Source organism: Ranitomeya variabilis, chromosome 8, assembly GCF_051348905.1.
Source record: "Ranitomeya variabilis isolate aRanVar5 chromosome 8, aRanVar5.hap1, whole genome shotgun sequence".
NCBI classification, from domain to species: domain Eukaryota; kingdom Metazoa; phylum Chordata; class Amphibia; order Anura; family Dendrobatidae; genus Ranitomeya; species Ranitomeya variabilis.
The window spans coordinates 216,798,774-216,817,923 of NC_135239.1; the positions used below are offsets into that span (position 1 = coordinate 216,798,774).

General features: G+C 50.5%; 2 protein-coding genes across 4 annotated transcripts; one reads left to right on the forward strand and one right to left on the reverse strand.

Annotated features, from left to right (window-relative positions):
• Positions 1-220: 220 nt before the first annotated feature.
• NAA80 (N-alpha-acetyltransferase 80, NatH catalytic subunit) lies at positions 221-6,247 on the forward strand. The gene is made up of 2 exons (XM_077277072.1): positions 221-602; positions 4,103-6,247. Exons 1-2 carry the CDS (start codon positions 580-582, stop codon positions 5,919-5,921), a joined length of 1,842 nt encoding a protein of 613 aa, XP_077133187.1. The 5' UTR covers positions 221-579; the 3' UTR covers positions 5,922-6,247.
• A 3,232-nt stretch (positions 6,248-9,479) lies between these two features.
• On the reverse strand, positions 9,480-18,911 carry LOC143787911 (uncharacterized). Of its 3 annotated transcripts, XM_077277075.1 has the most exons (4): positions 18,645-18,911; positions 12,661-12,849; positions 11,920-12,063; positions 9,492-10,208 (listed from the first exon to the last, which is right to left on the reverse strand). In XM_077277075.1, exons 2-4 carry the CDS (start codon positions 12,791-12,793, stop codon positions 10,120-10,122), a joined length of 366 nt encoding a protein of 121 aa, XP_077133190.1. In that variant the 5' UTR covers positions 12,794-12,849; positions 18,645-18,911; the 3' UTR covers positions 9,492-10,119. The 3 variants fall into 3 exon arrangements, with proteins under 3 accessions (XP_077133189.1, XP_077133188.1, XP_077133190.1); XM_077277073.1 differs by lacking the exon at positions 18,645-18,911 and having other exon boundaries at positions 9,485-10,208; positions 12,661-13,430; XM_077277074.1 differs by lacking the exons at positions 11,920-12,063; positions 18,645-18,911 and having other exon boundaries at positions 9,480-10,208; positions 12,661-13,435.
• Between the last annotated feature and the right edge of the window lie 239 nt (positions 18,912-19,150).

The window sequence follows — 19,150 nt, forward strand, 5'->3', positions numbered from 1 at the left end:
AAACGCCTCACAATCCGGTAATAAACGCCTCACAATCCGGTAATAAACGCCTCGCCCTCCGGTAATAAATGTCTCGCCCTCCGGTAATAAACGCCTCGCCGTCCGGTAATAAACGCCTCGCCGTCCGGTAATAAACGCCTCGCCGTCCGGTAATAAACGCCTCGCCCTCCGGTAATAAACGCCTGACAGAGAAAACACAAATTTGTTTTTCCCCAGTTTTTGCCTTGCAGCCTGACAGGACTGCAGCGATTGTAGCCTCAGACCGGCTCCCGGTACACGTCAGGCGGCGCCCCTCACAATGCGGCTCTCACTAGTCACAAACCGACCAATGAGGGAAAAATCTCATCCTGACAGAAACTAAAAGCGGCGGGAGAACCGCACAATGTCCGCCCGTTACCAGGGGCGCAGTGGGCGGGGCGGACCGGAGCTGGGAGAGACGGACCCCACCCCCGGCCCCGCTACTCCCTCTGGTGGCCGCACAGGCTGTTACACTGAAAACCCCAGAGCTCCCGGCATTCCCCGCGCTCATCCCAGCTGACCCTGTGACGTTATGTGATTGGCCAGAAAATCTGGACGCGCATGAAGGAAAGCGAAGAAGCCGGGTGAGTCCAAGTAGGGTCAAATGTGCGGAGGCGACGGCGAGAGACCCCCACATGTAACAGCTACACGGGACCCCCCACATGTAACAGCTACACGGGACCCCCATATATGTAACAGCTACACGGGACCCCCATATATGTAACAGCTACACGGGACCCCCCCACATGTAACAGCTACACGGGACCCCCACATGTAACAGCTACACGGGACCCCCACATGTAACAGCTACACGGGACCCCCCCACATGTAACAGCTACACGGGACCCCCACATGTAACAGCTACACGGGACCCCCCCACATGTAACAGCTACACGGGACCCCCACATGTAACAGCTACACGGGACCCCCCCACATGTAACAGCTACACGGGACCCCCCCACATGTAACAGCTACACGGGACCCCCCCACATGTAACAGCTACACGGGACCCCCCCACATGTAACAGCTACACGGGACCCCCCACATGTAACAGCTACACGGGACCCCCACACGTAACAGCTACACGGGACCCCCACATGTAACAGCTACACGGGACCCCCCCACATGTAACAGCTACACGGGACCCCCACACGTAACAGCTACACGGGACCCCCACATGTAACAGCTACACGGGACCCCCCCACATGTAACAGCTACACGGGACCCCCCACATGTAACAGCTACACGGGACCCCCCCACATGTAACAGCTACACGGGACCCCCACATGTAACAGCTACACGGGACCCCCCCACATGTAACAGCTACACGGGACCCCCACATGTAACAGCTACACGGGACCCCCCCACATGTAACAGCTACACGGGACCCCCCCACATGTAACAGCTACACGGGACCCCCACATGTAACAGCTACACGGGACCCCCCACATGTAACAGCTACACGGGACCCCCCACATGTAACAGCTACACGGGACCCCCCCACATGTAACAGCTACACGGGACCCCCACATGTAACAGCTACACGGGACCCCCCACATGTAACAGCTACACGGGACCCCCCACATGTAACATCTACACGGGACCCCCCCATATGTAACAGCTACACGGGACCCCCCACATGTAACAACTACACGGGACCCCCATATATGTAACATCTACACGGGACCCCCCCCACATGTAACATCTACACGGGACCCCTCCATATATAACAGCTACACGGGACCCCCATATATGTAACAGCTACACGGGACCCCCACATGTAACAGCTACACGGGACCCCCCACATGTAACAACTACACGGGACCCCCATATATGTAACAGCTACACGGGACCCCCCCACATGTAACATCTACACGGGACCCCTCCATATATAACAGCTACACGGGACCCCCACATATGTAACAGCTACACGAGACCCCCACATGTAACAGCTACACGGGACCCCCCCACATGTAACATCTACACGGGACCCCTCCATATATAACAGCTACACGGGACCCCCACATATGTAACAGCTACACGAGACCCCCACATGTAACAGCTACACGGGACCCCCCCACATGTAACAGCTACACGGGACCCCTCCATATATAACAGCTACACGGGACCCCTCCATATGTAACAGCTACACGGGACCCCTCCATATGTAAAATGTACGGAGGCGACGGCGGGGGCAGAGAGACCCCCACATGTAACAGCTACACGGGACCCCTCCACATGTAACAGCTACACGGGACCCCTCCATATGTAAAATGTACGGAGGCGACGGCGGGGGCAGAGAGACCCCCACATGTAACAGCTACACGGGACCCCTCCACATGTAACAGCTACACGGGACCCCTCCACATGTAACAGCTACACGGGACCCCCATATATGTAACATCTACACGGGACCCCCATATATGTAACATCTACACGGGACCCCCATATATGTAACATCTACACGGGACCCCTCGACATGTAACAGCTACACTGGACCCCCACATGTAACAGCTACACGGGACCCCCCCACATGTAACATCTACACGGGACCCCCCCACATGTAACATCTACACGAGACCCCCACATGTAACAGCTACACGGGACCCCTCCATATGTAACAGCTACACGGGACCCCCATATATGTAACATCTACACGGGACCCCTCCACATGTAACAGCTACACGGGACCCCTCCATATGTAAAATGTGCGGAGGCGAGAGGAGAGAGACCCCCCACATGTAACAGCTACACGGGACCCCCATATATGTAACATCTACACGGGACCCCTCCATATGTAACAGCTACACGGGACCCCTCCATATGTAAAATGTACGGAGGCGACGGCGAGAGAGACACCCCCACATGTAACATCTACAAGGGACCCCCATATATGTAACATCTACACGGGACCCCTCCATATGTAAAATGTACGGAGGCGACGGCGAGAGGAGACCCTCACATGTAACAGCTACACGGGACCCCCATATATGTAACATCTACACAGGACCCCTCCATATGTAAAATGTACGGAGGCGACGGCGAGAGACCCCCATATATAACATGTGCACGGGACCCTCATATATGTAACGTGTGCACAGGACCCCCATATATGTAACATCTACACCGGACCCCTCCATATGTAATGTATGCACGGGACCCCCATATATGTAACGTGTGCACGGCCCCCCATATATAACGTATGCACGGGACCCCCATATATGTAACATGTGCATGGGACCCCCATATATGTAACATCTACACCGGACCCCTCCATAAGTAACGTGTACACAGGACCCCCATATATGTAACATCTGCACAGGACCCCCATATATGTAACGTGTGCACGGCCCCCCATATATAATGTATGCACGGGACCCTCATATATGTAACGTGTGCACAGGACCCCTCCATATGTAACGTGTACACAGGACCCCCATATATAACGTATGCATGGGACCCCCATATATGTAACGTGTGCATGGGACCCCTCCATACGTAACGTGTACATAGAACCCCCCATACGTAACGTGCATTGTGCACGGGACCTCTCCATATGTAACATGTACACGGGACCCCCCATGTGTAACGTGCGCATGGGACCCCCCATGTGTAACGTGTGCATGGGACCCCTCATACGTAACTTGCACTGTGCACGGGACCCCCAAACGTAACATGTGCACGGGACCCCCATGTGTAACGTGTGCGCGCACACGGACCCCTGTACACTTATTCTACCTGAGGACACAGTATTGGGCGTCCCCTTCCACCCCAGGGTCAGTATTGGGGCCTCCCATACACTTATTCTACCCGAGGACACAATACTAGGCGTCCCCTTCCTCCCCAGGGTCATTATTGGGGCCTCCCATACACTTATTCTTCCCGAGGACACAGTATTGGGAGTCCCCTTCCTCCCCAGGGTCAGTATTGGGTCCTCCCGTACACGTATTCTACACGAGGACACAGTACTGGGCGTCCCCTTCCTCCCCAGGGTCAGTATTGGGGCCTCTCTGCTCCTGTGCGGTGACAGCTGTGGTCGTTATATGTCTTCTTCATGCCTCTTCCTCTTTCCTATTACTGACAGGGCGGCCGCTCCCGGCCATGTTGTGCTTGTGCCCCTTCATCGTCGTCCGGACCTCACTGCATCCTGTGCCGAGCTCCTGAACCAAACATGGCGGCGGAGTCTGGGGGCTCGTATGCACTCCCTAGAGCAGTCCTCGGAGGAGTTCCCAGTCTGTCTGGTGCTTATCGGGGCCCCAGAGGGCCCTGTCCTGGGTCACGCCAGACTTTGTAGGGTGGTGGGTCTCCCAAACAGCCTGTTTGTGGAGTCAGTGGTGGTCCACGCTGAACTACGTGGTAAAGGCTATGGCCGGAAGCTAATGGAGGCTACTGAGAGGTACGCAAGAGAAAAAGGTTTCCGGAACATGTACCTGACTACCCATGACAAGCAGCACTTCTACCAGCACCTGGGGTATCGCTTGTCAGAGCCTGTGCACAACATGGGCCGTCTGAACAGCCTGCTGCCTGCCGCCATGATCCAAAGGATGACAGCCTCTAACGCAAGCCCAGTGTCACACCACTACCCCATCTCCTCACCTGTATCTCCAGGACCTCCACTGTCAACTCCAGCTCCTGATCTCTGCCGCATGCTTCCAGCACCACCTGCTCCTGATCTCCGCTCCATGTGTCCACCAGCACCTGTTCCTGATCTCGGCTCCATGTCTCCACCACCTGCTCCTGATCTCGCCTCCATTTCTCCACCACCACCTGCTCCTAATCTCTGCTCCATGTCTCCACCACCACCTGCTCCTAATCTCTGCTCCATGTCTCCACCACCATCTGCTCCTAATCTCGGCTCCATGTCTCCACCACCATCTGCTCCTAATCTCGCCTCCAGGTCTCCACCACCACCTGCTCCTGACTTTGGCTCCATGTCTCAATCACCACCTTCTCCTGACCTCAGCTCCATGTCTCCTTCACCTGCTCCAGACCTCTGCTCCACATCACCAACTGGTCCTGATCTTTGTTCCATATCTCCACTTTTGACACCTCTTCCTAACTTCTACTCCACATCTCCACCACCTCCTCCTGATCTGTGCTCTATATCTCCTCCACTACCTCCTGACCTCTGCTCCATGTCTCCACCACTGCCACCTCCTCCTGACCTCTGCTCCATGTCTTCATCATCTCCTCCTGACCGCTGTTCCACGTCTCCACCACTTGCTCCTCCTGACCTCTGCTGCACTTCACCACCTGCTCCCGACCTCTGCTCTATGTCTCCACCACCTCCTGACCTCTGCTCCACTTCACCACTTGCTCCTGACCTCTGCTGCACTTCTCCTCTACTACCTGCTTCTAACCTCTGCTCTGCATCTCCGCCATCACCTGCTCCTGGACCTTGGTCCACACCTCCTCCAGACCTCTGCTTCGCTCCTTCAACATCACCACATTCACCTGCTCCTTACATCGGCTTCGAGATTCCAACATCAACAACACTTCTTCCTGACCTCTGCTCCACACCTCGTCCACTGGCTACTCCTGAAACCTCTTCCATGCCACCACCTCCTCCTGGACTCTGCTCCATGCTGCCTTCTGGACGGTCGTCCACATCTCCACTACCTCCTTCTGGACCCTTCTCCATGCTGCCATCACCTTCTTTTGGACGGTCCTCCATGCCTCCACGACCTCCTCCTGGACCCTGTTCCGTGCCTCCACCACCTCCTCCTAGACTCTGCTCTGAGCATCCACCACTACCTCCTCCACCACCACCTCCTCCACCACCTCCTCCCACATCGCATCCATCTCTTCTAACAGCAGATCAGAGAAGAACTGGATTTTCCTTGCAGACTCCGTACCGGGACTTCCGTGGGGATCCAATATTTTGGATGAAAAAGTGTATCTGATGTGTATCTTGAGGCGCGGAGGACCCTGCAGGAGGTGAATATTCTGCAGACTCGCTCGTGCGTTCCTTACCCTACGTTCCTGAAGATACAGGGGCGCGTCCTGCCCTATGTACAGACGGTGTAAGAGTAGCCTGGAAAGGAAGAAAAGACCCCACACTTCTCAGTGCTGCATCTCTATCTCGAATCACGGCCCCTTGTCAAGTGCAGAGAAACTTTATAAACTTAAAGGGTGTAAACCGTTACCCCATATGCAGCAACATTTTCTTCATCTTCTGTTAGAGACGTCCTGTTAGTAATAAATCGGCTGCTTTGTGTCTCACCAAGGATTAAGGTTACGTCTTGATTTGTTCTAACTGCCCTATCGGAGCTGGGGGAGGGGAGGATTGATTGGGGGGCAGGTTTGGACATTATTTTACGGATCCTATCTACGATATGTACTGTTTTAGCTTTTCTTGTAGGAGCCTAATCTCATAGCTTATCTTCAGCTCTGCACACATCCAGAGCAGCAATCACACTTCTGATGGTTTATGGTGAGCTCCTGGGTTGCAGGACTGGCATTGTTGTGCTGCCCCCAGAGGTTCACGGTTTGGAAAAAGCGTTGCTGCTCTGTATTCTGAAAGGGATCATTAGTCAATTTTTGAAAAGTCTCGAGATATTTGCTCAAATTGTACAACTTTTTGTGCTAAAGTCACAAGAAAAGTTAGACAAAATTTAAAGAGCATTTTTTAGTTTGTGCAAACTTCATGAATCATATGCGACATTTTGAAGAATTTGGTGCAAAAGTTCTCGAAAAACATGAGACAAAAAAAGAAAAGTAACTTCAAAGAAACTGCAAATGATGAATTGGGAGCGTAACTTAAACACCAGACGGCAAGATGACGGAACCCACCGGCTGCTCAAATTAAAGGAACCCATGATCAGGATTGTGCTCAGTGACTACAGACAGTGTCAGGTCGGTGCCGTTATACTGATTACAGTGATACCTGTGATCAGGATTGTGCTCAGTGACTACAGACAGTGTCAGGTCGGTGCCGTTATACTGATTACACTGATACCTGTGATCAGGATTGTGCTCAGCGACTACAGTGTCAGGTCGGTGCCGTTATACTGATTACACTGATACCTGTGATCAGGATTGTGCTCAGTGACTACAGACAGTGTCAGGTCGGTGCAGTTATACTGATTACACTGATACCTGTGATCACTGACCTGACACTGTAGTTACTGAGCACAATCCTGATCATAGGTATCAGTGTAATCAGTATAACTGCACCGACCTGACACTCTGTAGTCACTGAGCACAATCCTGATCACAGATATCAGTGTAATCAGTATAACCGCACCAACCTGACACTGTCTGTAGTCATTGAGCACAATCCTGGACACAGGTATCAGTGTAATCAGTATAACTGCACCAACCTGACACTGTCTGTAGTCACTGAGCACAATCCTGATCACAGGTATCAGTGTAATCAGTATAACAGCACTGACCTGACACTGTCTGTAGTCACTGAGTACAATCCTGATCACAGGTATCAGTGTAATCAGTATAACGGCACCGACCAGACAGTGTCTGTAGTCACTGAGCACAATCCTGATCACAGGTATCAGTGTAATCAGTATAACAGCACCGACCTGACACTGTCTGTAGTCACTGAGCACAATCCTGATCACAGATATCAGTGTAATCAGTATAACAGCACTGACCTGACACTGTCTGTAGTCACTGAGCACAATCCTGATCACAGATATCAGTGTAATCAGTATAACGGCACTGACCTGACACTGTCTGTAGTCACTGAGCACAGTCCTGATCACAGGTATCAGTATAACAGCACCGACCTGACACTTCCTGTAGTCACTGAGCACAATCCTGATCACAGGTATCAGTGTAATCAGTATAACGGCACCGACCTGACACTGCCTGTAGTCACTGAGCACAATCCTGATCACAGGTATCAGTGTAATCAGTATAACGGCACCGACCTGACACTGACTGTAGTCACTGAGCACAATCCTGATCACAGGTATCAGTGTAATCAGTATAACTGCACCGACCTGACACTGTCTGTAGTCACTGAGCACAATCCTGATCACAGGTATCAGTGTAATCAGTATAACTGCACCGACCTGACACTGTCTCTAGTCACTGAGCACAATCCTGCTGACTGATTCCCTTTAAGCAAGACGCCCTACACTGTGTTCCAAATGATTCTGCACATAGAGTTTAGGAGTGATAAGGTTAGAATTTTTTTGTTTGTCATGTAAACTCATTGCTGGTGATGTGTGTCAGGGCTCTTTATATCACTGAATTGCAGATACCTGTGCACATTAGTTTGGCCGGTGTGTCCAAATAACGGCAAGACTACTTAAGAAGGCTGTTCCACATTATTAAGCAGCCTACATTTGTGGCCAAAATGGGAAAGAAAAAGGATGTGTCGGCTGCTGAGAAGCAACAAATTGTGGAGTATTTAGGTCAAGGCATGACTACAATCAACATTGCCAAGACACTTCATCGTGATCATCGCACAATCAAGAAGTATGTAGCTGATTCCCAGCACACACGTGTGCGTGCTGATAAGGAAAAATTGAGGACACTTTCCAACAGGCAATTGTGTAAGGTTAAAAGAGCAGCTGCAAAAATGCCTGGTCATAGCAGCAGACAAGTTTTTGAAGCTGCTGGTGCCTCCAACGTCCCCAGAACAACAAGATGCAGGGTCCTTCAGAGGTTTGCAGCTGTGCGTAAGCCATCCTGCCGACCACCTCTATCCACTGCAACAAGCAGAAACGGCTCCAGTGGGCCAAACGAGACATGAAGACTGACTTCCAAACTGTTTTGTTCACCGATGAGTGCCGTGCAATGCTCGATGGTCCAGATGGATGGAGTGGAGGATGGCTGGTTGATGGACACCCCATGAAAACACGGCTAAGGCGCCAACAAGGAGGAGGTGGAGTAATGTTTTGGGCTGGAATCATGGGGAGAGAGATTGTCGGCCCCTTTATGATCCCTGAAGGGGTAAAGATGAACTCCATAATCTATGTGGAGTTTCTAAAACAACACTTCCTGCCATGGTTCAAGAGGAAGAACCGTGCTTTCCGCAGCAAGATCATTTTCATGCAGGATAATGCACCGTCTCATGCTGCAAAAAACACATCTGCATCTCTGGCTGCTATGGGCATAAAAGAGGACAAACTTATGGTGTGGCCACCATCTTCCCCTGACCTCAACCCCATGGAGAACCTCTGGAGCATCATCAGAAGGAGCGTCTATGATGGCGGGAGGCAGTTCACATCTAAGCAACAGCTCTGGGAGGGTATTCTGTCCACATGCAAAACAATTGACGCAGAAACCATCCAAAAACTGACAAATTCAATGGACGAGAGCGTTCAGAAGCTTCTTTCGAACAAGGGGTCCTATGTGCAAGTGTAACATCACCTAGAATAAAGTTTCACTTGAAAACTGTTTGATTTCATTCTGTAATAAGCTGATAATGCTTATAACTTCACAATTGGCCATTTGTTTGGTCAAAATAATAAAAAAGGTTGAAAACTCTGCTGTGCATAATAATTTGGAACATGCATTTTCAGTGTTTATTTTTTGTAAAAAGATCCTGTTTTCATAGGCAGTTTGTTCCAAAACATTGCAATTATACTAGAATAGTAGATGACTGCAAAATAACAATGACTGCAATTCAGATAGGTAATTTAGAGGAAATAGGAGGAAATAGTATTTGCATAATAATTTGGAACACTGTAGTTTAACGATTGAACACCACACCGTGTCATCTTTTTACAAAACTTTTTTTTTTTTCACAAAAATTAATCCTTATATTAAACCTAAGTGTAAACACCCGATAATAGGAATGTGCGATAGTGTGTAGGGTTCGTCTTCGCATCTTGTCACATTGGGCGATGAAGCGTTTTCCTCCTCTCCCGTTTAGCGGTCTGCGTGGTGTGAATGTGCTCGTGACTTCTGATGGCGCTGCTCTCTGGTCGCTCCTCTCACCTGCTTATTGGCGGAGGTAATAGGGAACAATGGCGCCGTCCCAAGAGGACGGGGACAGATCCTGCTGAGATCTCACCATGGCTGTGGTTTTGGGTTTGGCGGTGTGCTTCATAGGTCCACGAGGTGGTGGTCGCTCATCAGACCATTCATTCATCGCTCTGCAGTGTCCCTGCACCGTGAGGACCCCCGGACTTACTGAGACTCTTGTCTCCTGAATTCGCGATGCACAGAATCGGAGTCAAGCCTTTCAGTGAGTGCACGAAGCAGAGAGTCCTGGTGTCCTGCAAATGGCACAGAATAGACATTACTCCAAAATGATAAAGAACCTTATAGTCACCTCCAGAGCTGCGCTCACTATTCTGCTGTTACATCATGCCTTATAGTCACCTCCAGAGCTGCGCTCACTATTCTGCTGTTACATCATGCCTTATAGTCACCTCCAGAGCTGCGCTCACTATTCTGCTATTACATCATGCCTTATCCTTTAGTCACCTCCAGAGCTGCGGTCACTTTTCTGCTGTTACATCATGTCTTATCCTGCAGTCACCTCCAGAGCTGCGGTCACTCTTCTGCGGGTTACATCAGGTGTTATCCTCCAGTCACTTTCAGAACTGCACCCACTATTCTGCTGTTTCATCGTGTCTTATCCTTCAGAGCTGCAGTCACTATTCTGCTGTTTCATCGTGTCTTATCCTGCAGTCACCTCCAGTCACTGTTCTGCGGTTACATCATGTCTTATCCTTCAGAGCTGCAGTCACTATTCTGCTGTTTCATCGTGTCTTATCCTGCAGTCACCTCCAGAGCTGCAGTCACTATTCTGCGGTTACATCATGTCTTATCCTTCAGAGCTGCAGTCACTATTCTGCTGTTTCATCGTGTCTTATCCTGCAGTCACCTCCAGAGCTGCAGTCACTATTCTGCTGTTACATCGTGTCTTATCCTGCAGTCACCTCCAGAGCTGCGGTCACTATTCTGCGGTTACATCATGTCTTATCCTTCAGAGCTGCAGTCACTATTCTGCTGTTACATCGTGTCTTATCCTGCAGTCACCTCCAGACCTGCAGTCACTGTTCTGCGGTTACATCATGTCTTATCCTTCAGAGCTGCAGTCACTATTCTGCTGTTACATCGTGTCTTATCCTGCAGTCACCTCCAGACCTGCAGTCACTGTTCTGCGGTTACATCATGTCTTATCCTTCAGAGCTGCAGTCACTATTCTGCTGTTACATCGTGTCTTATCCTGCAGTCACCTCCAGAGCTGCGGTCACTGTTCTGCGGTTACATCATGTCTTATCCTTCAGAGCTGCAGTCACTATTCTGCGGTTACATCATGTCTTATCCTTCAGAGCTGCAGTCACTATTCTGCTGTTACATCGTGTCTTATCCTGCAGTCACCTCCAGAGCTGCGGTCACTATTCTGCGGTTACATCATGTCTTATCCTTCAGAGCTGCAGTCACTATTCTGCTGTTACATCGTGTCTTATCCTGCAGTCACCTCCAGAGCTGCAGTCACTGTTCTGCAGTTACATCATGTCTTATCCTTCAGAGCTGCAGTCACTATTCTGCTGTTACATCGTGTCTTATCCTGCAGTCACCTCCAGAGCTGCAGTCACTGTTCTGCAGTTACATCATGTGTTATCCTTCAGAGCTGCAGTCACTATTCTGCTGTTACATCGTGTCTTATCCTGCAGTCACCTCCAGAGCTGCGGTCACTATTCTGCAGTTACATCAGTGTTATCCTGCAGTCACAATCTCTAGTTACATCATATGTTCTACACTGTTCACACCCAGAGCTGCAGTCCTATTTCTGCAGATGGACACCCTCCAGGTTTAGCGCAGCAGTTTCTGGAGACGTTGCGTTATCCGCCCCACGTCCCTCCGTCTCCCATGCTGCGGTACAGGACCAGCTGGAGCTCTGAGGTTCTTCAACTAGAATTGTGATTTCAGCTCTGGCTGTGAGCGGAGCACGATCCCTCCGTCCCGACTACTCACCATAACTGTGCAGAACGTAGAGGATGAGGCTCATGTTCACAAGGGAAATGACTATGAGGAGAAGGAGGAGAGCGTCCGTACAGGGGGCTGCACATCTCCGGGGGGCTGGGGGGTCCGCGCTCAGAGATTTTGCTCTGTGTCCATCTAATATAAAGAGATGGCGCATGAGCTGGGAGCGCAGAACCTCACCGAAGTGATGGAAATGAGTCTGTCACAGAGAAAACGAACTAGATCTCAGACCTGACGAGGCCGGTGTACTTACTCTGGAAATCCAGGTCAGAACGGCTGCTGTGTAATCCTCACATTACAATGAACCGATTAGGTCGCGAAACCTTCACGAAGGATTATACGGCATTCTGGCACAGATCTTCACAGTAAGTACAGCAGCCTCACCAGGTCTAAGCAATCTTCTTAATGTGGTTGTATGTAGTCTCTCACCAGATCTGCTGGAACCTCAGTAATGGCGCTCTAGGGATTTTTGCAGACAGAAATGTTCCCATTCACTGACAGCAAGCAGGGCAAGAAAGAGGGCGAGAACCGCAGCAGCCGGGCGGCGATACCAATCAGCAACCAATCAGAGCACAGCGTTCATACCTAAACTGCTGTGCTAAAGTGAGAGCCGCGCTGTGATTGGTTGCTATGGGTAACGAAGGAGCCACGTGCCATGCAGAAGTAGATGACCCTGCCTGCTGGGAGTTGTAGTCCTGCAGTACACCAGTAGCTGTTTGTGGTGGTACTCACCTTCCTCTTGTAGGGTCTCCGTGTCTGGGGGGACGCTGTGCAGGTCACTGATGGAGTCCACGGCCAGCAGACACACGTTACCCCGAGCTGCACCGGCAGCCGGTCGCAGGGCGCAGATGGGCACGTTAGCCATGAGGCCGGCGACTGACGGTACCAAGATGGAGGAGCAGAGGGTCCGGGGAGCGCCGCCTGCAACATGGAGGCTATAAATAGCAGCAGAGGAACGTCCCCCACCGGATACATACCAGCCACCCACAGACGGCAGCAAGTACAGGGTCCGCATCTGGGAAAGCTGGGTGACCTCCGCCCTGACCACCGCCAGCAGCAGAGCCCAGGATGTATCCCACCATAACAGAGACATCTGCCACACAGGAGCCTGGGAAAGCTGGATGACATCCGCCCTCACCACCACCAGCAGAGCCCAGGAAATCTGCCACACAGGAGCCTGGGAAAGCTGGATGACATCCGCCCTCACCACCGCCAGCAGAGCCCAGGAAATCTGCCACACAGGAGCCTGGAAAAGCTGGATGACATCCTCCCTCATCACCGCCAGCAGAGCCCAGGAAATCTGCCACACAGGAGCCTGGGAAAGCTGGATGACATCCGCCCTCACCACTGCCAGCAGAGCCCAGGACATCCCCCACACAGGAGCCTGGGAAAGCTGGATGACATCCGCCCTCACCACCGCCAGCAGAGCCCAGGAAATCTGCCACACAGGAGCCTGGGAAAGCTGGATGACATCCTCCCCTCACCACCGCCAGCAGAGCCCAGGACATCTCCCACACAGGAGCCTGGAAAAGCTGGATGACATCCGCCCTCACCACTGCCAGCAGACCCCAGGAAATCTGCCACACAGGAGCCTGGGAAAGCTGGATGACATCCTCCCTCACCACCCCCAGCAGAGCCCAGGACATCCCCCACACAGGAGCCTGGAAAAGCTGGATGACATCCTCCCTCATCACCGCCAGCAGAGCCCAGGAAATCTGCCACACAGGAGCCTGGGAAAGCTGGATGACATCCTCCCTCACCACCCCCAGCAGAGCCCAGGAAATCTGCCACACAGGAGCCTGGGAAAGCTGGATGACATCCGACCTCACCACCGCCAGCAGAGCCCAGGAAATCTGCCACACAGGAGCCTGGGAAAGCTGGATGACATCCTCCCTCACCACCGCCAGCAGAGCCCAGGAAATCTGCCACACAGGAGCCTGGGAAAGCTGGATGACATCCTCCCTCACCACCCCCAGCAGAGCCCAGGAAATCTGCCACACAGGAGCCTGGGAAAGCTGGATGACATCCGACCTCACCACCGCCAGCAGAGCCCAGGAAATCTGCCACACAGGAGCCTGGGAAAGCTGGATGACATCCTCCCTCACCACCGCCAGCAGAGCCCAGGAAATCTGCCACACAGGAGCCTGGGAAAGCTGGATGACATCGTCCCTCACCACCCCCAGCAGAGCCCAGGACATCCGCCACACAGGAGCCTGGGAAAGCTGGATGACATCCTCCCTCACCACCCCCAGCAGAGCCCAGGACATCCCCCACACAGGATCAAATTCAAAAGATCACTGCACTCGTATGGTTTTCAAATGCAAAATTCCAAAAGTTTATTAAATTTGTATCAGAGGAAAAAGGTACTTGGCGAATTGACGTTTCGGCCAACCCGTGGCCTTGTTCACAAAATCGCTGTAACAAGTAGAAGATAAAACAATGTCACTCACAGGTAAGTATATACATATATACATATTTACAATTGTACACAAAAGAAAGAAATCCATATCACAGTGATTTAATCGCCGATAGTTGGACAGATTCTATAAAGATTAACGACTGGGAATCATATATTTCAAAAAACATGAATTACTGGACAATTGAGAGGAGGAGTTCATGTTGGATCTGGAGCAAACAATTATGGAGGAAGAACATACCCTGTTAGAACTGTATTGCATACAAAGAAAGGACCCTTTACGTTTGGTGAGTCAGATAAAGCGATGAAGAAGTATAACCTGAAAAGAACAATATAGCGTAAGGAGGCAGCAGAGCCACAAGGTCCACGGCAGAGGGGGGCCTGCACCTGACACATGTATATATAGTACATAATATAATATTGACAGTAATTCCCTTCTGTAGAGCCTGGTTGCTTTTATCTCCACCCCAGATAGAGTAGTACATCCTAGAGATACTGACCTAGCAGGAGTGCTAGCGAACATAAGCCCCTGCACAAGGACCGTAGCAGCGGCTGGACCGAGACCTGTGGCTGCAATATATATATATATATATATATACATATAAGAACAGTGAGGCCCAATGGTGTGGACTGGTTGAACTGTGGGGTATACGGAGCTATTGGAATACCTGTCCTGTGGATGCAGTCAATCCTAGATGTCAGCCTGTATACGTCCTGTATACTTTGTAGTGTCCCAGATGTAATATGGGGGTATAGTGCTATGTGCGAGGAAAAAGAAGGGGGGGCACTTATAAATGGGACCATGTCTCATATAGGAAATGGTACGGAGGACACGTTATAATGTTATAATTCAAGGTATAACTCAGTACCTGTGTCACCAATTAATGCAGGGGACCACAAAAGTGCTGGCCACTGGTTGTAAGGGTGTCTCCTCTGTATATTGCCTAGATACACGATTAATGCACCTGTGTAAAAGGGATGATGATATGAGCTAAATGGTTCATCAGGATGATGGTATACTTATCAGATCATTGTGCTGTAGTCTCACGTCCTGGTCCTGTGTGCAGGTCAGAAGCAAGCGTTGGTGGCGTAGTGGAGGAAGCCGACACAGTCCTGTGTCACGGCGGTGAGGCAGCTCGGCGTGCTGCATGACGCCCGGCATTTTATCTGTTTCCCCAGCCGGTCCTAGGACCGGAAGTGCAGGGGGACGCCGGCGCCTGCGCACTAGAGTTCCCTTACTGTGTGTGGGCAGGCAAAGCGGCGCCTGCGCACATCACACATGGCAGGGCGCTGGTATACAGCGCCTGCGTCTGCTTACAGAGCCGGCGCCTGCGCACATCACACATGGCAGAGCGCTGGTATACAGCGCCTGCGTCTGCTTACAGAGCCGGCGCCTGCGTCTGCTTACAGAGCCGGCGCCTGCGCACATCACACATGGCAGGGCGCTGGTATACAGCGCCTGCGTCTGCTTACAGAGCCGGCGCCTGCGCACACCACACTTGGCAGGGCGCTGGTTTACAGCGCCTACGTATGTAACCTGATCGGGCTATGTAGATAATCAGGCCGGCTTCTGCACACAGAGTAGTGTACGGAGTGTTTGTGTCTGAATGTGGATGCTTGGCGCGCGTGCATTATACCGTGTGGGCCCACAGGTCTATGTTGGCATGCTGTGCATAATAGGGGAACATAAGCGTCCATTGTCTGAGTGATTCCCAGTGTGCCCCTGATTGTATGAGAATGGTGTCCAGGGAGAGTATGCACCTTATATGGGAGTGAAAAGTGCTGCCAATCTTAGAGGGCCCAAGGCTGCACGAGAGAACACATCACAGTAATGAATATACAGGTCCTTCTCAAAAAATTAGCATATAGTGTTAAATTTCATTATTTACCATAATGTAATGATTACAATTAAACTTTCATATACTATAGATTCATTATCCACCAACTGAAATTTGTCAGGTCTTTTATTGTTTTAATACTGATGATTTTGGCCTACAACTCCTGATAACCCAAAAAACCTGTCTCAATAAATTAGCATATTTCACCCGTCCAATCAAATAAAAGTGTTTTTTAATACCAAACAAAAAAACCATCAAATAATAATGTTCAGTTATGCACTCAATACTTGGTCGGGAATCCTTTGGCAGAAATGACTGCTTCAATGCGGCGTGGCATGGAGGCAATCAGCCTGTGACACTGCTGAGATGTTATGGAGGCCCAGGATGCTTCAATAGCGGCCTTAAGCTCATCCAGAGTGTTGGGTCTTGCGTCTCTCAACTTTCTCTTCACAATATCCCACAGATTCTCTATGGGGTTCAGGTCAGGAGAGTTGGCAGGCCAATTGAGCACAGTAATACCATGGTCAGTAAACCATTTACCAGTGGTTTTGGCACTGTGAGCAGGTGCCAGGTCGTGCTGAAAAATGAAATCTTCATCTCCATAAAGGATTTCAGCCGATGGAAGCATGAAGTGCTCCAAAATCTCCTGATAGCTAGCTGCATTGACCCTGCCCTTGATGAAACACAGTGGACCAACACCAGCAGCTGACATGGCACCCCACACCATCACTGACTGGGTACTTGACACTGGACTTCAGGCATTTTGGCATTTCCTTCTCCCCAGTCTTCCTCCAGACTCTGGCACCTTGATTTCCGAATGACATGCAAAATTTGCTTTCATCAGAAAAAAGTACTTGGGACCACTTAGCAACAGTCCAGTGCTGCTTCTCTGTAGCCCAGGTCAGGCGCTTCTGCCGCTGTTTACCTGGGGAATGCGGCACCTGTAGCCCATTTCCTGCACACGCCTGTGCACGGTGGCTCTGGATGTTTCCACACCAGACTCAGTCCACTGCTTCCTCAGGTTCCCCAAGGTCTGGAATCGGTCCTTCTCCACAATCTTCCTCAGGGTCCGGTCACCTCTTCTCGTTGTACAGCGTTTTCTGCCACATTGTTTCCTTCCAACAGACTTACCATTGAGGTGCCTTGATACAGCACTCTGGGAACAGCCTATTTGTTGAGAAATTTCTTTCTGGGTCTTACCCTCTTGCTTGAGGGTGTCAATGATGGCCTTCTTGACATCTGTCAGGTCGCTAGTCTTACCCATGATGGGGGTTTTGAGTAATGAACCAGGCAGGGAGTTTTTAAAAGCCTCAGGTATCTTTGGCATGTGTTTAGAGTTAATTAGTTGATTCAGAAGATTAGGGTAAAAGGTCGTTTAGAGAACCTTTTCTTGATATGCTAATTTATTGAGACAGGTTTTTTGGGTTATCAGGAGTTGTAGGCCAAAATCATCAGTATTAAAACAATAAAAGACCTGACAAATTTCAGTTGGTAGATAATGAATCTATAATATATGAAAGTTTAATTGTAATCATTACATTATGGTAAATAATGAAATTTAACACTATATGCTAATTTTTTGAGAAGGACCTGTACAACAAATCACATGAGATACAGTATAATAACATATGTAATGGTAGGAGTCCAAACCTTAATGAAGAAAATAAGGAAAAAGTCAAAGAAAAGAAATGAAATGAAAGTAATGAAATAAAGGAAATAAAATGAACTAATGAAATGAAAAAATGTAAACTAAAAAATAATTAAGAAATAAAAATAAAAATAAAAAAGGGGGTTGACCAAATGGGACACGACTTTTTGTACTTGAGGATGAAACCTGCTATGTAACAATCCCCCACACAGGAGCCTGGAAAAGCTGGATGACATCCTCCCTCATCACCGCCAGCAGAGCCCAGGAAATCTGCCACACAGGAGCCTGGGAAAGCTGGATGACATCCGACCTCACCACCGCCAGCAGAGCCCAGGAAATCTGCCACACAGGAGCCTGGGAAAGCTGGATGACATCCTCCCTCACCACCGCCAGCAGAGCCCAGGAAATCTGCCACACAGGAGCCTGGGAAAGCTGGATGACATCCGCCGTCACCATCGCCAGCAGAGCCCAGGACATCCGCCACACAGGAGCCTGGGAAAGCTGGATGACATCCGCCCTCACCACTGCCAGCAGACCCCAGGAAATCTGCCACACAGGAACCTGAGAAAGCTGGATGACATCTGCCCTGGCCACCGGCAGCAAAATGAAACTTTTCAGAACCCGCACCACCTGCTGCTCATGGATTTTATCTGCTAATGCAACTCAGCTCCTTGAAGTGAATGGTGCAGGGCTGCAGTCCCACACACAGCCCATGGCCAGGGGTGGCGCTGTTTCTGCCTGCTAAGGCCTCTTTCCCAGGTCAGTGTCTCCGGCACCGGTGGTGACAGTTTTCACACGTACTGGAGATACTTACACCTGTAGACCGTCTGTGCACGTCAGTGAGTTTCCATGTACCATGTCTGGGCACACATGCACATGGGTGACATCAGTGTGACACGTACCGCCGTGTTTGCGATGTTCCTTGGCACCGGGTGCTTTGGACGGCTCTCATCGTTCTCCCCTGCTCTACCTGTGATCAGTGAGAACAGAGGACAATAGAGTTATATTCAAGTGTAAAAATAAAATAAAAATACACATTAAGGTACCTTCACACTAAACGACTTTGTAACGATATCGCTAGCGATCCGTTACGTTGCAGCGTCCTCGCTAGCGATATCGTTGTGTTTGACACGCAGCAGCGATCAGGATCCTGCTGTGATGTCGCTGGTCGCTGAATAAAGTCCAGAACTTTATTTGGTCGTCCCATCGCTGTGTATCGTTGTGTTTGAAAGCAAAAGCAACGATACCAGCGATGTTTTACACTGGTAACCAGGGTAAACATCGGGTTACCAAGCGCAGGGCCGCGCTTAGTAACCCGAT

What these genes read in the sequence shown, in the direction of transcription:
- NAA80 (XM_077277072.1), top strand. Translation starts at nt 580, where the DNA reads ATGAAGGAAAGCGAAGAAGCCGG. An exon ending in AAGGAAAGCGAAGAAGCCGG is followed by an intron (nt 603 to 4,102) that starts GTGAGTCCAAGT and finishes TATTACTGACAG; the next exon opens with GGCGGCCGCTCCCGGCCATG.
- LOC143787911 (XM_077277073.1), bottom strand. Translation starts at nt 13,297, where the DNA reads ATGTCCTGGGCTCTGCTGGCAGTGGTGAGGGCGGATGTCATCCAGCTT. An exon ending in GGAGACCCTACAAGAGGAAG is followed by an intron (nt 12,064 to 12,660) that starts GTGAGTACCACC and finishes TCTTTATATTAG; the next exon opens with ATGGACACAGAGCAAAATCT. An exon ending in CTACGTTCTGCACAGTTATG is followed by an intron (nt 10,209 to 11,919) that starts GTGAGTAGTCGG and finishes TGCCATTTGCAG; the next exon opens with GACACCAGGACTCTCTGCTT.